We start from the raw sequence: 17,480 nt of genomic DNA, 5'->3' as shown, positions 1-17,480 counted from the left end.
GCATTCATGAAAATCCCACCCTTAATTTCTCAAGGTAAAAAGCAAGAATTTGTAATGAAAATACTAAAAGGACCTGAGGTATTTTAGTACAAATATGACCATATCAAATGGCTGGCTGACTTTTTAAAATAAGGACCTGTTCCCCAGATCTCATGTGCCGTTCTTAGGAATGAAACTGCAAAACACTTACCAACTGAGTTCCTTGTCGTTTTAGTCGATGATCACATAGATTCACATTCTCAAAGAATGTCTTAAATAAACTAAAACCTGTATGTAAAAATCATGAAAGATTTTATTTAGAATAAATTCCTGTTTTTATTAAAACAGGACATTAAATACACAAGAATAAAGGATACTTTTAATAGCAATTAAAAACTTAGAATCATGGAAAAAGACCTCTTATTGTGTTAGTTTTTTAGATCTATGAAGAGCTTTAAAAATGAAGTTTAATGTTTTATTAGAAAGCAACTATCTAATACTTGGGTATATATTTACTCCTATGACCTGGTGACCAAAAACATTTTCATACCATTCATAGTAATTTCATATGACTCCAGTTTGAGAATTTTCTCTTTGAAAAGCTGCTGTTGTATGTCACTCTCCAGATCATGTTGTCCTTTTGTAAACCACTCAAAGCACATCTGTGAATGAGTACAGGTGTATAAGTGTATATGGTCCATATTTTGAAGATCAGACAATGTTTTTTAGTACATCAACACTGCTTTTTCAAATTACTTTAGATACTATAGTGATGAGTGCATAAAAAGCTTAGATAAAAGATTTGTCTTGAAAAGGCAAGATAGTCAAAACATTCAGTAGTCTGTAATCATCTGAAGCTCACTGCTGTTGCACACAGCATTACTATGTATTATGTATCAGCATAACTCAGATAGTAATAGACTTTCTTCTGGAGCAGAAGGTTCAGATTCCACACCAAGACTCAGGTTCTTACATATTACACAAGCCTGCAGTGCTGCATTAGGGTATCAGGCATTATTACTAATGCCATCTATTGCATAAAACATTAAGTGAAGGTTCTTCATTTATGACATCCCTGGCTGTTCAGATGGAAGTTACAGCTCAAAGAGCAGATAACTTTCATCTAGTCTCCTGATCAACATTCCCTTTCAACAAAACAGGTCTTAATGTTCAAGGCACTATGCCATTTATAGTTAAACACATAATAGCTGCTCCATTTGCCTACACCGTCCTTGCACTAACGGGATCGAATACATTAGTGCTTTGTAAGGCATTTGAAGACACTGAATGAGAGAAACATTATAAACAATTTATTTTCTATACATGCATTCCAGTCATGAGCTATTAAATTCCTTTCCCGTCTCCAGATGTTGATCTCTTGGGTTTCTTACCTCTCGATCTAACTCACAAACATCTTGACCCGTCACAAGACATTCCCAGATTTCCCTGGCACGATTCCAACCCAAATAGAGGGTGGCTTCTTGCAGAAAAAATGCCAGAAATTTTAAATGCGCCTCTAAGTACTGAAAAGAGAACAACAAAAACTGAGTGTCACCTTTCCAAAAGAGAACTTAAAATTAGAAATACAACATTTTGTTCTTTTTTATACATTTTGCCAAGTGTGAAGAACCAAAAACTGACTGATCCTGCAATGAACTCCATGTGGACAGAGCAGGGCCTGCAATTATGATTTCTAATTTTCACTGTTTTAAACAAAAGACCTCATTTCAGGCATCTTTTCTGAAAACACTCGGGTTGCTCTCGATCGCCGTAATAGTAACTAGCCTGAGCCACCACTTGGCATAAAAAGGAGATCTAAGGTGCAATACATTGTGCTGCGAGTGCTCTGTGGATATATGAATCCATATACTAATAGAAAAATATTTTTGGCTTTAAGTAGTCGGTACCAAATTCAGCCATTTAAAATATGCCATAGGTTTTAATATAGAGAGGCTACCCCACCATTTAATTTAATAGTTAAGTAATAAAGCTCAATATATTAGAAAACAGTGTAATTTTGGAGGGAGGAAATGCAGCATATATAGATACAGTGTACATTAAGTGTCCGATATTTTACATTGTCTAGCCGTCTGTGTTTCAGCTGACCATGGTTTTTTTGGGGTGATTTGTAACATGGTTCATCTGACAATTTCTAGTAACTAACATTAGAAAGCAGTACCTCCCGGTAAGTGTATCGGCCATCCACTAATGTTGTTCCAACTAGTCCACCAGGACCTGCTACAGATGCAGCCAATCGATGACATGCTATTAGGCTTCCTGTCACCAGTTTCACTATTTCAAAATTTTTCTTCAAATCTTGAATAATGCTCTTGGCAGAAACATCGAGAAAGACAGTGTAAGAAATGAAGCACCACAACGGGTACACTTAGAGGTTTTGCATTTTTAATGGGATTTTTTTTTTTTTTTAATGAGAACGGTGGGGTTTTTCAGCACTATCAAAACTGTCACAAAGGAGTCCTGAAGGTTCACCTTCATCTCTCCCATTTACAAAGCATCCTGCACAGCAACTGCTTTCAGCATCTGACTATGTAGCACTGCACAGCACTACATGCAAAGCCAAACATTTCCACTCAAAGCTGGCATAACGCAAAGCACAACTTGGTAGTAGACTGGAGCCATTTCTATTTTCGAAAGGTCATAACTGATTTTATTATTTCAGTCAAAAGGCAACAAAAACAACCTCTTCCCTTAAATTTGTCAATCAGGTTCACGTATGGTTAGCAATGGCACAAAGATAACATGAGCCAATTCAGATATGTCAGAAGAGATAAGCTTATCCACATATAATGGACAACACAGAGTATTGAGGAATTACCATTGTAAAATTATACTGTTAAGATACTACCAATACATTAAACTTCTCAATTCAAATAGTGCCTTAAATTAATACCATATTTTTAACTTAAACTTTGTTATAAGAGCTGAAGTTTGATGGATGTAACTTTGCTTTCAAAAATATTTTAGCAAGTGCCTTACCTTATCTTGCTTTTGGTACGTTTGTTTAATAAACGAACGTGTGATTTCATGGAGCTGACGTAAAGCTGGTACCACCCAAACAAATTGGGGATTATGATGTTGGGATGACTAGTAATAACAGAAGTTAAAATAATTACACACATGTACATGCTCAACAATACTATAATTGTTTCTTGTAAGAGAATCCTAGAAATCTAATTTATCATCATCCATTCCCCAGCTTCAGGATAATAATTTTCTTTCATAAATCTGCAGTCACTAGTCCTTGGTTTCTCTTCACTGACGGTCTGTTTCAGCTTTCACAATTACATCAGATAGCTGAGGAAGGAGATGGCTAGCTGACTGCAAGTAAGATGGAGACGCAAACCAAGGTTTAGAGGGCAAATGTAACCAAATACAGCTACTCAATGAAAGACCAAGTTGGGGAGGCGGTGAGAGGAGTCAGGCAAAACAGAACTTAAAAATTATTTAAAATACCACCAAGGGATTCAGAGCCAAGGGGGAATCAGCAGTTATCTCAATGAGACATTTTAGGGTCACGAGGAGCCCTCTGATAAGATATTTAAACTCAGTTTTGCAAGAGAACTTAAAGTTTGATCCTGCAAGGTGCTGAGTACCTCTGTCAGAAGCATTCAGCACTTTGTAGGACTGAACCCTTGGGGTGGGGTGGGGGGGGGCGTTATTTTCAATAAAGTCTGACATTAGAAGCTGGCACACCAAATTCTGTTTGGGAAAGAAGCATCTTGATTCTAGATTAGATGCTAACAATCAATGCTACATTCTCAGCTGCCTGTTCATGTCAGAAAGAAAGCTACACTGAAGACCTATCCATACCTTTGACAGTGCTGAAAATATTCTCTCAAATGTTGTTTTAATTTCTCCTTGTTTATGGTGGGGGTAGATAGGTAAATATTGCATTTGTAAAACTAGCTTAAAACTATATACTATCAAAGCCTTAGATGGAGGCACTGCAACAGGGAGCAGTAAGAAAAAAAACTGTTACAGAAGGATGCCTTGGAATAAATTGGAGGCGTTTCTAGCAAGAACAGGAAAGAGAAGTGAACAACAGATACAGAATAGTCTGGATTTCAAACAAACATTCCCCGTAGTGCAGACAGCTTGAGATCTGCATTTCTGATTTTTAGAGAAAAAGCAAGAATGCAAGGTACCTTGGCACCTAAGGAATATCTGTTCTACCAAAAAAAAAACAAAAAAACCCAAAAACAAAACAAAAACAAACCACAAAACAAAACAAGAAACCCAAACCCCAACTCTTGGATGATGTTGGAAAAACAGAAAGGCTAGTTTAAGTTTAGTTTAGCACAAGAGAGGGCAACCGAAGTAACAATCCGTTTCCTTTATAATGGCACATCTTGGACTACGGAACAAGGACAGGTGCATTCTTGCAGGCCTATAGAAAGATCATTTATTATATGGGCACATCTGCAAATAGAATGGGAAATCCTTTAAGCTATGTGCCATGAATTTCACATGGTCAAAGCCCTCTCCCCTCAAAAACATGCTGCTGCCCAGGAGACATCTGAGCAAATTCAGCAGCAAAATGGGTTCTTATGCCAGAAGACATTTTTCATGCCTGTTTCTTTAAATAAAAGACATTTTGCGACTCGTCTAACAGATAAATCAGAAAACATGATTTTCTCTTTCAATTGTTTAAAACAAGGCAAGAGACTCACTAGGAGTCTCACGGTAAACAAGTTGGCTCACATAAAATCTCCCCCTCTCAGATTCTGCCAAGGTACAAGCTTACAGAGGCAACAAGTGTCCAATTCCATGTAATTTGAAAGAAGTGTCGATACTGCCCAAGCCACTCTTTAGAGAATATACCATTTTGGGGAAAAAATGTAATTCTACAGAGAAACGAACCCTTTTAATATCTTCTATGCATTTGATGATGTAGCTCCTTTTGATTGCTTCCTTCACTGCATAAGCATCACTAAGAATTGTCAGATGTTCCTCCAAGGCCTGCTGAATTAGACCACAGGGTAACGTTGGAAGATGAGCCAGTTCCCAAAGCACCTCTAGGACCTTCAAGAACAGCATAAATGGTCAGGGACACTAATAATTACAAAAGAGATGCAATTCGTTCTTTATCTTAACAATGGAGGATTTTATTTCTCATGCCTTTCCGGTGGTTGTCTCAATGCGTGCTTCCCGACCAATGCGTCCTATCAGGCTCAACAGTTTTTGTCGCACTCTGTCACTCTCAGTCTCCCAGCTCTGCAGGACAAAGACACAGAATTTCTATTACAGCAGCAAATATGCAATAAAAATGCAAAGTTTCAAATTAATTGATTCCATCTATGGCCTGTTTTACTGTGATATCACCAATTAATAAAGGGACACGGTTTCAACATGTGCCACTGCCAGCTTCACTAGATGTGAACTCAGTTTTGTTAATAGGTGATCTAATTCACCAAACACTTCCAAAAATTTATCACAAGTGGCTAGAGGCAATAATGAAATCTTTGCCTGAATATACTTTAGCAGTAAGAACACATAACATGGTTAAAACCTGAGTTAAAAGATTAAAATCAACAGCACAACGGGAGCTGAGTTATTTAAAATAAATATTTTAATCTTCTCAAAATCATATTATAGGTTTTAAAAAAAATAGTATTTAGAAATGTTACTTGTAGACTAGATGCTCAAATATATTAACATTCCTGTTTTAGTAAGAAATTTAAATTCAGATAAAGATTTACCTTCTGAATAAGAACAAACAGATGATTAAGTTGATCGGAGCTGAATTTCACAGCAGCTGCAGCAATAATAGTATGTATGTTTTCAATCACAGTGGATGATTGTCCTGACTAAATAAGAGGGGAGGAAATGAGACAACAACTGGTTCTTTGCAAGGAGGAGAAAATCAAGACTGTGCACATGTAAAATCCTTCAGATATCTGAGCAACAATGACTATAAATGAGTATTGATACATCTCATGGAAAGAGAATAATTTAGAGAATCATTCTAAAAACAAGACAGGACAGTACTCTCAATCTACCAAACCCCCAAAGGTGGTTGAAATACTGTCCAAAAATAAACAGTTCATATTTGTGAGAAAAGTGCTATGTTAATTGAAAATATTCTGGGCAGATACCGTAGGGCAGGAGTAACTGACCTTAAATTAACTGCTCACTCTTTCAGAAGTATTTTCTATTTCAGTGTTTAACCATTTTAAGAAATAGGAAAAGCTGTGGCAACACTGGTGTTTGCAGGATTTCCACATCCTAGTGGCCACCATTACAGACTTTTGATTGCGTCAATTAAGGTAGGATGGTGGAACCCATAGAAGCAGAACGAGGAACCACAATATCCATCAGTCTGCTGAATGTACAGCTGTCAGTTTACTGCTTGTCAAGATGTTCAGTCTAAAATTACATATGGAAATACTTTTAACATTTAAGCAGGAAGGTATTGATGCTATCTGCAGTTGTCTGGCACTACTGCACACAGCAATGACAGATCTTTCCTCTTTTCTCCATACATACATCCATTTTCCAAAGCTATTCATGGAAGTTATGCGCATATATAGAAATGTTTTTTCTGCTTATGAACATTAAGGCCCTGATTCCTGCACCTCTAGAAAGCCTCACTGAAGCCACTGGGATTCCCTCATGAGGAAAATCATCACAATCCTTGAATCTCACATAGCCTTCAAACACTCACCAGCAATATAAATAAGCAGCTTTCCATAAACACTTCTCCCACCCCAGTCATCAATCTATACAACCCAGTGAGTGCTTGACAGATGAAGTGGGCTTTGCACAGTGACCAGAAAGTTACCAGATCCAGGCTCTGGGGGATACAGGAGTGGAAGTAGTAAAATCCAGAATCAAGGGTTCTCTCAGAAAATATCTTGTCAACTGCTCAGTCCCATTTACAGTGGGGGTGTTGCAGCTAAAGCACTTCCATTGATTACAATGGTGGCAGTATCTGCGACTCCTGTACTGGAACTTTTCATCGCATTACATGGGAACACAGAATGAGCATGGGAAGCTTTCACAAGATTGGGGGAAAAAAATGAAAATTGAACTCAGTGACCTGTAGGTTTCTACCATTATGAGAACAGAGTGCTGTTAATTTGAAATTTGGCTTGGGGATCCCAGCTCCAAAAACGTAACCCTGATAAACCTAAACTGCGTGGTGTCATCCTGGTTTGATGCTGCATGAAAAAGTGGAGCCTAAACCTTCACTCTACACCAGCTGCGGGGGGCAATCAAATTTTTTTTATGCCTCCCAGAACACATTTAATCACTCCCTGTTGTCCTCTTCTCTGTGCATCTTTCTGCATCTCTCTAGACCTGAAACCCACCCTAACTAGGTTTACTATGCTTCCATCCCTTCCTCAACATCATGCTTCTTCCAGGTGTCCTATACACTCTAGTCATCCTCCCAAATGACCATGAAGTAATAAAAAACATGAGCATGACACCAAATGAGGCCCATTGCTAAACTGTACCACGCGCACCCTTGCTTCTTGGTGTATACCACCCTCTCCATTTACAATGTACACACCCCAGGGCACACTGAGAAACAAGCACAGATATGAGCAACTTGTCCAAGATCAAAGCAAGTTAGTGGCAGAGCTAGGTACAGAAACCAAAACTCATGCTAGTCTGTAGTGTTCTAACCACTAAGCTATGCTTCGCCCTAAAAATAAAGTAAAATAGGAAAGAGGAGATTTGGGCCAGAATATGGGTGCATCCCAGAAGGCAAAATGAGGAAGTTCCTGCATTCAGAAGATAGGGTTTATATCTGAGGAAATCAAATATCAAGTTGAATGAGAGAGACAAGGCAGGTGAGGTAGAAGGGACAATCTTTTGAGAGTCAGAGATCTTCCTGAGATCTGGACAATGACATGAAAATCATTCAAATAAAGTGTCCTATTTGACTGCAGCGAAACAGTAGTTATACTGAATCATAAAAAAAAAAAAACCTTTGTATTACGATTTTACGAAGTAAATAACCCATCAATACTGAATGTACCACTGCACAGCAGATTAATTAATCCAAAGCAAGAAGTGGGGGAAGCCCAGTTAAGATTTTCCTATTAAAAACAAAATGCAAATAGTTGGAGTGCCTTCTATGCAAGCTCCAAGAGTCTTCAAGTTCAGTAGTGTACAGAAATGTTACTCTTCAGGCAGAGATGACACACTCAGTCTTGAAGGAAATGAGGGGTGGGATGCAGGGGGAAAAATCAGCTGTTTCATGTGTGCAGCATCTTTAAAATGCTGCGTTGACTTGTCCACATCTGAGGCGATGTGCTGTGTCAGCAGCTACCATTAAAAAAAGCCTAGGAAACTTCACATCAATACCATCTGTACAGGATGTGAAAACAGACCAATAACATAACACTAATCTGAATATACTGTAGTGCATTGACCAGCCAAGCTATCAACAACTTCTTTACATTACACACTGGGAATTTTGAACAGAACTTGTTTGTTAAATAGGAAATTTATATTCTTCTGTTCCTTGTGGCCTTCATAAATCAGTCTTGTTTCTTACTAAGAATACTACACTGTTTCTTAGAATAATTGTTGTTCTCTGAATAAGATTGATGGTCTTGATGCACTATTAATTTTTTAAAAAAGTAACATACATAGCCTACCTAGAAAGGCCTTGGCATACAAAATAGAACTTTTTGAAATACAGGAGGGTGATGCATAGGGAGGAAAATTTTCTGGATGCGACGTCTTCAGGTATGAGAGTAGGGTCTCCCTTAAATATGCCTGTTCCCAACCCAAAGTCTAGTTAAAATCTAAGTCTTCCACCAACATTACACAGTTTTTACGTTCAGGGTACTCTATTTACATACTCAATACCCCCACCATCATATTTAGACTCTTTTCAGGAGGAAGTGATACAAAGCCTCAATACAAAACCCACGTCACAAACAGGCCAGCAGGAAGACAAAATATTACAGTTGAGCTCAGAATAAGTGCAAGATGAGTCATGTCAATGTCACAGCTTCACTGAGCAAAAGAGACTTGCTATTATCCCCAACTCTACTGTAGATTTATACAAGGTGTCCAAAAAGCTTACATAACTATTTAGAACAAAATATAAAGGCTAAATTGTTTCTGTGTCGACTACAACTTTGCACTGGCACGTTAAATTTCAGACCAAGCAGTTTTGGTTGAGGATAGACCTTTCAATCAGCAGTTTGCATTAAGCATTTGAGAATCACTTTCTACACATTGATTAATGTGAGTGTATAATAAGACTAACAGATTGTTGTCAATAGTACATATGTAATAGAGTAGAAAACGTTACGAGGCAATTAATAGAATTTGAGCTCCCTCTATTCAAAGTCAGATAGAGAGTTGGATTCAGATTCATACCTTCATCCAAGAAAATTAACACACTAAAGTATGGTCAGAGGCTAATATAATGTTTCATCTCTTATTTTAAAATCAATGTTTTTTCATAGACTCTAGGACTGGAAGGGACCGAGCGGTCATCGAGTCCAGTCCCCTGCCCTCATGGCAGGACCAAATACTGTCTAGACCATCCTTGATAGACATTTATCTAACCTACTCTTAAATATCTCCAGAGATGGAGATTCCACAACCTCCCTAGGCAATTTATTCCAGTGTTTAACTACACTGACAGTTAGGAACTTTTTCCTAATGTCCAACCTAAATCTCCCTTGCTGCAGTTTAAGCCCATTGCTTCTTGTTCTGTCATTAGAGGCTAAGGTGAACAAGTTTTCTCCCTCCTCCTGACGACACCCTTTTAAATACCTGAAAACTGCTATCGTGTCCCCTCTCAGTCTTCTCTTTTCCAAACTAAATAAACCCAATTCTTTCAGCCTTCCTTCACAGGTCATGTTCTCAAGACCTTTAATCATTCTTGTTGCTCTTCTCCGGACCCTCTCCAATTTCTCCACATCTTTCTTGAAATGCGGTGCCCAGAACTGGACACAATACTCCAGTTGAGGCCTAACCAGCACAGAGTAAAGCGGAAGAATGACTTCTCGTGTCTTGTTTACAACACACCTGTTAATGCATCCCAGAATCACGTTTGCTTTTTTTGCAACAGTATCACACTGTTGACTCATATTTAGCTTGTGGTCCACTATGACCTCTAGATCTCTTTCTGCCATACTCCTTCCTAGACAGTCTCTTCCCATTCTGTATGTGTGAAACTGATTGTTCCTTCCTAAGTGGAGCACTTTGCATTTGTCTTTATTGAACTTCATCCGGTTTACCTCAGACCACTTCTCCAATTTGTCCAGATCATTTTGAATTTTATCCCTGTCCTCCAAAGCAGTTGCAATCCCTCCCAGTTTGGTATCGTCTGCAAACTTAATAAGCGTACTTTCTATGCCAACATCTAAGTCATTGATGAAGATATTGAACAGAGCCGGTCCCAAAACAGACCCCTGCGGAACCCCACTTGTTATACCTTTCCAGCAGGAATGGGAGCCATTAATAACTACTCTCTGAGTACGGTTATCCAGCCAGTTATGCACCCACCTTATAGTAGCCCCATCTCAATTGTATTTGCCTAGTTTATCGATAAGGATATCATGCGAGACCATATCAAATGCCTTACTAAAGTCTAGGTATACCACATCCACCGCTTCTCCCTTATCCACAAGACTCGTTATCCTATCAAAGAAAGCTATCAGATTGGTTTGACACGATTTGTTGTTTACAAATCCATGCTGGCTATTCCCTATCACCTTACCACCTTCCAAGTGTTTGCAGATGATTTCTTTAATTACTTGCTCCATTATCTTCCCTGGCACAGAAGTTAAACTAACTAGTCTGTAGTTTCCTGGGTTGTTTTCCCTTTGTATAGACGGGCACTATATTTGCCCCCTTCCAGTCTTCTGGAATCTCCCCCGTCTCCCACGACTTTCCAAAGATAATAGCTAGAGGCTCAGATACCTCCTCTATTAACTCCTTGAGTATTCTAGGATGCATTTCATCAGGCCCTGGTGACTTGCAGGCATCTAACTTTTCTAAGTGATTTTTAACTTGCTTTTTTTAACTTTATCTTCTAAACCTACCCCCTTCCCATAAGCATTCACTATGTTAGACATTCCTTCAGACTTCTCAGTGAAAACCGAAACAAAGAAGTCATTAAGCATCTCTGCCATTTCCAAGTTTCCTGTTACTGTTTCTCCCTCCTCACTGAGCAGTGGGCCTACCCTATCCTTGGTCTTCCTCTTGCTTCTAATGTATTGATAAAAAAAGTCTTCTTGTTTCCCTTTATTCCCATAGCTAGTTTGAGCTCATTTTGTGCCTTTGCCTTTCTAATCTTGCCTCTGCATTCCTGTGTTGTTTGCCTATATTCATCCTTTGTAATCTGACCTAGTTTCCATTTTTTATATGACTCCTTTTTATTTTGTAGGTCACGCAAGATCTCGTGGTTAAGCCAAGGTGGTCTTTTGCCACATTTTCTATCTTTCCTACCCACTGGAATAGCTTGCTTTTGGGCCCTTAATAGCGTCCCTTTGAAAAACTGCCAACTCTCCTCAGTTGTTTTTCCCCTCAGTCTTGATTCCCATGGGACCTTACTTATCAGCTCTCTGAGCTTACCAAAATCCGCCTTCCTGAAATCCATTGTCTCTATTTTGCTGTACTCCCTTCTACCCTTTCTTAGAATTGCAAACTCTAGGATTTCATGATTACTTTCACCCAAGCTTCCTTCTACTTTCAAATTCTCAACGAGTTCCTATTTGTTAAAATCAAGTCTAGAACAGCTTCCCCCCAGTAGCTTTCTCAACCTTCTGAAATAAAAAGTTGTCTGCAATGCAGTCCAGGAACTTATTGGATAGTCTGTGCCCCGCGGTGTTATTTTCCCAACATATATCTAGATAGTTGAAGTCACCCATGACCACCAAATCTTGGGCTTTGGATGATTTTGTTAGTTGTTTAAAAAAAGCCTCATCCACCTCTTCCACCTGGTTAGGTGGCCTGTAGTAGACTCCTAGCACGACATCACCCTTGTTTTTTACCCCTTTTATCCTAACCCAGAGACTCTCAACACTTCCGTCTCCTATGTCCATCTCCACCTCAGTTCAAGTGTGTACATTTTTAATATATAAGGTAACACCTCCTCCCTTTTTCCCCTGTCTATCCTTCCTGAGCAAACTACACCCATCCACACCAACATTCCAATCATGTGTATTATCCCACTAAGTTTCAGTGATGCCAACATTGTCATAGTTGTATTTATTTATTAGCACTTCCAGTTCTTCCTGCTTATTACTCATACTTCTCACATTTGTATATAGGTATCTAAGATACTGGTTTGATCTTGCCTCTCAGTTTTGCCCTGACCCTCCTTTCTCTCTGCCATTATAGCCCACGCTCCCTCTTGTTTCCGATCCATCTCCCAGGTCTTCATGTTTTTGTAAACCCCTTACACTCACTATAAAAGCATAAAAAAGGGTATCAATGAGAAGCCTATTTAATTTATGTGAATGTTTTGAGAGATAAACGGAATACCTGACTAAGTGGTAAGGGTGCATGGGAAATAGGGAGAAGGGGTTTATTTGGTTTAGACTGTAACATTTTCAGTACCTCACAATCCCCTCAACTGCCTTTTGTGGCCCCCCCCACCCCCAAAGTCAAGACCCACTGGTTGAGAAACACTGAGCTAGAACAAGGAGTGCAACCTTGAAGGTAGAGATGTTTATTAAGAAATAAAGATTAACACAGGTACAAAATAAACAGCAATCTAAACTTGTTTAGTTGAAGGCAGTAGTTACAATAGTAAACGACTGGAAAATGTGTACATGTTAAGGTGTTCTTTCCCAAAAGCATTTTTGCTGTCAGGGCCGTGGTGCTCATGAGGTAAGTGAAACACTAACGCCCACGGCTGAAAACTGAATGTAAGGAGTCTACAATGATATTTAAGTCCATTAATAATGTACACCATGATTCCATAGGGAATGAACAAAGTAATGTGATCCAATAAATAAATGGACAGCTAGATTTTCACTATTTTCAAAGTTAGGTGCCTAAATTTAGGCACCTAAGTTTGAAAATGCTGGACTGTTTTTTTTTAATGATACATAAAATAGAACAATCCTTAAGCTTACCTGTATTCTCCAAATTTTAGTGAGCTCATCCAAAGACAATTTACTGCCCAGCAGTTCAATAATTCCCTTTATGCGGTCACAGTACTGTGCTTGGTCTATATTACCTAATCGAACAAACAGACAGCTAAATTAGAAACTGTGAATAATATCATAAAAATGAATAATTTAACACAAGTCATAGCAAGAAACTTGGTACTTTATTTCAAAGGAAGAGTATCAATTTGAAAAGTCATTTCCATCTGAAAATTCTGTGCCTGCTACTATTACAGGCAATTCTTAAGATTACTAAAAGAGAAAAATCAAAGAAATACCCACCATTTCTCTATTTTTTCAGCTTGTTTTCTCTGTGTAATTGATACATATCGCATCTAGTCAGTTTCAGTGCTTTGAAAAAGCTCACACCCTCCCCTACACTCAGCAAGTAGTAACCTATAATACCAGCAAAGCTGAAAGTGCAACCGAAGAGGCACCGGAAGACAAAAAGGAAACAAGTGTGCTTCAGTATGCGCGGTGGTGGGATTCTCAGAACCCTTCTAAATAATCAAAACACTGTAGAAAAACCCAAGCACTTTATAAAGGGCCCTATCAGAAAACAGTTTTAAGAAGTCCAGTTGACAGTTCCTTGAAGCCTATGACATTCAAAGTTCACAGTGTAAAAACAACTGGTAAAAAAGCTTACCTTCTAGTGCAATTGATAGAACAGAGTTTTCTACTAGCCAGTTTAATAATCGGTCTGTATCTATCGCATTCTTTACAGATTTGGATACAGTGCTGTCTTCTATTAATTTGGTTACCTATAAATCACAGAATGTTAAAACTGTTGCTGTACTCTATAGGTTCATCTCTCTCTCTCACACATACACACACACACACACAAGCACGCGCGCACACACGTTCATTTACAAGGTTCACTCTCCTGCAAAGCCCAAAGTAGTACAAGCAACAGGAGAATATAACAATACACTGCCGAAGGCCAGTTACAGTCTTAAAAAGAGAAAAGCCTGCTGGGTACCATTATTACACCAATTCTGTCACAGACAGGAGGGCCCTCTTGTACCACAAACTTCTTTAGATTTACTAAAATTTTATTATTGCAGAACAGGTTTCTTTTTGTGGCTCTCAAATTAGTTCCCTATCTCCATGGTAGTAAACCATTACACTTCAGCTCAGTCTAGTGATAAAGGTGACCAAAGTACAAGTTCTGGATGAAGCCCAAAATGATGCATTTATGTAATTTCACGAGGAATGTGATACACTTATATCCAGGACCCAAGATTAATGATAAACATATTGGTGCTACTGATTTCAAATGACAATTGAGAAATATTTAATATATCCCAGAAACAAGAACTGAACCAAGAAAGCCTTCAAATACATTTAATTTGGTAGGCTTTTAAAAAAGCAATTTCTTGGAGTACTAAGATATACCAACATTGGAAATGAGGACTGAATGACTAAATTTGCATACTGTAAGTGACATCTGGAGAGGCTGAATTTAGAGTTTTATTTTTTTATGCAGTCCCACATGAGGAATAAAATGTTTGCTAGCTCAGCACAGCCTTTGGGATACACTTAAGATTTAGCTTACTATGGAATACCCATGAATGGCCCAGGCATGGCAGAGACTACTGCTCACAAATACAGCTGAAACAATAGTCCTTAGAGAAGGCTGATATGACTTGGACTCTTTCCAAGGAAACCACAACCCTTGCATCCACAGCTAACTTGCAAAAATAATTCTTGTTAGACTGACTTCCTTTGTTCTTTACTTGGAATTAAGACTTCCTTAAGGCAACATGATTGGCACAAAACCACCCTGCCACCTTTGCCTTTCAGACATTACTGTTGGTATAACAAGAATAGCCTTTCATACTCAAACAAAAATTCAAACTTACTTCTTTGAGGGAATTCATTTTTGCACTGAAGTGGGGAGATTTTAACATGCGCAACAGAATGTCCAATCGTAGATCATCCACCACAGTTACCAGGTCAGGTTGGAAGCGCATACATAGTAGCTTTATAGCAGACAGGAGTTCGGGGATACTAACCAGCCTCTGTTAAAAAAATTTTTTTTTAGTAATGGCTATACAGATTTTTAGACACTTTATTTTAAGCATAAGTTCTGTCATGTTTTAGACTTGGATAATAGACACAAAGGGTAATAATAGTGACCTGGTGAAGGCTGTTTGATCTATAATCCACAATACTTTGTCTTTCTGTGAACATCTGTAGAAGTATTACTCACACTACTAGAAAGAATCACTATGCAGACAAAGTTTAGGGGTAAGGAAGAAACTTCTGTTGAAAGTTAAACATGTTAAAATGTTTAATTTGTAAGATATATATTTCACGTCTATCACTATTCTTTAAGTGCATAAACAATAACATTTCCAACACATCACGATGACTATGTCTACACCATGCACCTTGCAGTGGCACTGCTGTCCTGCTACAGCCATGCTGCTGTAATGTACACAGTGTAGCCACTCTTTTCTGTGAGCAGGAGAGAGAGCTCTCCTGCCGACAAAATAAAACCACCGCCAACGAAGAGCGGTAGTTTTGTTGGCGGGAGAGCATCTCCCGCCAACAAAGCACTGTTCATAGCATTGCTTTTCATCAGTAGGTCACGGGAGTGTTTTTCTCAAGCCCTTGACTGACAAAAGTTTTACTCTCAATTTCAGCGCAGACATAACCTAAAATGATCTTAACAAAAAAGACACTATAAAGACTCATTAGAAATAAAGGACAAATTCAGCACAATGTAGAACAAAAAAAGTCAGACGATGTTGACATCTAATGATCTCCTCTGATAAAGATCAGCAAACTCGTTTGGAAACAATATAATATTTGTACCTGTAAACAGTAATGCAATTTTCTACTTGCTACAGCCAACGCAGAGCAAAGCAGCCATGAAGGCCTTGGATTTTTAAAGGTATTTAGACTCTGCTCACCTAACTGACTTAGAAGCCTAAGTCACTTTTGAAAATGAGACCTAGAGCTCCTAAGTAAGTTAGGCATTGCAACACTCAGCTGAGAAATGCCTATGTACCTTTAAAAATCTAGGCTATAGAGCCTAATGCTGCAAGGTACTAGGCACCTTAAAGTCAACTAGAATAGAGGGTGTTAGGCACCTTGCATGACTGGAACCAGGTAAACTTGCTGGATAAATATGAGGGGGAAGACTTTTTAGACAGGAAGGTCTAACACTGAATAAGATTTTAGAGTGGGTCCTGGTAAGTACAGCCAACCCACTAGCACAGTTTCCTATTACAAACATTCTCAGTCTAAATTTAGCTCAAGTGATACTTTCCAAACAGAAACTAGTATAATTTGTTCTCAAGTTATGACAGTTTAGCACTTTTGACATTTACAGTAGTTTCTACGTGTATGTTTGATATAATCAGAATGTTACCTTGTCTTTTAGGTCCTTCTCTTCCACATTCTGTACATATTTAATCATTTTATGAATGACTGGATCCAGCATGGGCTAAGGAATTTGAGAAAATACAGGGACAATCATTTTTTATTTTCCAGAGTCAAGTTACTTGGAAGAAAATGAAACAATCGCGTCTCTCTCTAAAAAGGCCAAAACAACTTAAGATCGCAATGAAGTAATACAAAGGAAGAAGCCAACATTTCCCAGATAAACTAACAGCAGCTTGTCCCATAAAAGTATCTAGTAAAGAGATCTAATCTTTTCAACACACAAACACTTGCTATACATACAATCAAGTCAACTTGACATCTAGTGGCTTCCTATCAGCCTCTCTTCTCAATAGTGACCCAAAAAAACCCCAAACCAGCTCCAATATTCCCAGCAAGCAGTTTGCCTAACAGCCAGAACTTGTGTTGCTTTCTCTCTGAAGGCTATGAATAGTGTATTGCCAGCAGCTAGAAACGACCACACAGCTCTTTCTATGCAAACACGTTTATTCTTAAGGTAAAAGTATTACAGAAAAAAACAAAAACAATAAATAGATTTAAACATACTAGGAGTCACCCACAAGTCTTACAGGACTAGAGTAGGCCAAAGTGTTTCCAACTCTTTTGCAAGAGCTGGGGCCTCATGGTTCTTGGATCAGAAAGAAGGTCCTGAGTCAGTTTAAATCCAGCCTTTTTATCCCAAAAAGCCCTTTCTTTGGCTGGTTGTCTCTGGAAAACCCAGTTTGAACTAGTACATATGCCAACCACCCCAGGGTGTGGTATTTCTCTTGACTCTTCAGTCTCAGTGACTTACCTTAATCGTCCTCACTGTTTTTAGGTCTTAGAAGAGCTCTGGTAGTCCTCCCCCATTGAGAAGAACACAATCATACATAAGCCATTCATAAATTTAATACAATGGCCCCTAAAGATACTGCATGGGGTTGCAATATCTGCCATAATTTTAGCAAAGGTATGTGGATCACAGATGTTTTTCTCTCC

The 17,480-nt window shown here is 38.5% G+C and overlaps 1 protein-coding gene across 3 annotated transcripts in view; it reads right to left on the bottom strand.

Annotated features, from left to right (window-relative positions):
* The window catches only part of USP24 (ubiquitin specific peptidase 24), a 119,076-nt gene that overhangs the window by 63,399 nt on the left and 38,197 nt on the right, over positions 1 to 17,480 (bottom strand). For all 3 annotated transcript variants that reach the window (XM_050961937.1, XM_050961935.1, XM_050961936.1), the window contains exons 9-20: positions 16,471 to 16,545; positions 14,954 to 15,112; positions 13,738 to 13,852; positions 13,059 to 13,162; positions 5,700 to 5,807; positions 5,119 to 5,214; positions 4,861 to 5,022; positions 2,977 to 3,084; positions 2,159 to 2,308; positions 1,371 to 1,502; positions 530 to 641; positions 191 to 267 (exon numbers count right to left, since the gene is read on the bottom strand). In XM_050961937.1, the coding sequence (XP_050817894.1) occupies positions 191 to 267; positions 530 to 641; positions 1,371 to 1,502; positions 2,159 to 2,308; positions 2,977 to 3,084; positions 4,861 to 5,022; positions 5,119 to 5,214; positions 5,700 to 5,807; positions 13,059 to 13,162; positions 13,738 to 13,852; positions 14,954 to 15,112; positions 16,471 to 16,545 (1,398 nt within the window). The remainder of the gene's footprint in view (positions 1 to 190; positions 268 to 529; positions 642 to 1,370; positions 1,503 to 2,158; positions 2,309 to 2,976; positions 3,085 to 4,860; positions 5,023 to 5,118; positions 5,215 to 5,699; positions 5,808 to 13,058; positions 13,163 to 13,737; positions 13,853 to 14,953; positions 15,113 to 16,470; positions 16,546 to 17,480) is intronic.

The sequence above is a fragment of the Gopherus flavomarginatus genome, chromosome 7 (genome assembly GCF_025201925.1).
Source record: "Gopherus flavomarginatus isolate rGopFla2 chromosome 7, rGopFla2.mat.asm, whole genome shotgun sequence".
NCBI lineage: Eukaryota > Metazoa > Chordata > Testudines > Testudinidae > Gopherus > Gopherus flavomarginatus.
Note: the sequence above shows the minus strand (reverse complement) of the source record. Positions and strands in the feature narration are given on the sequence as shown.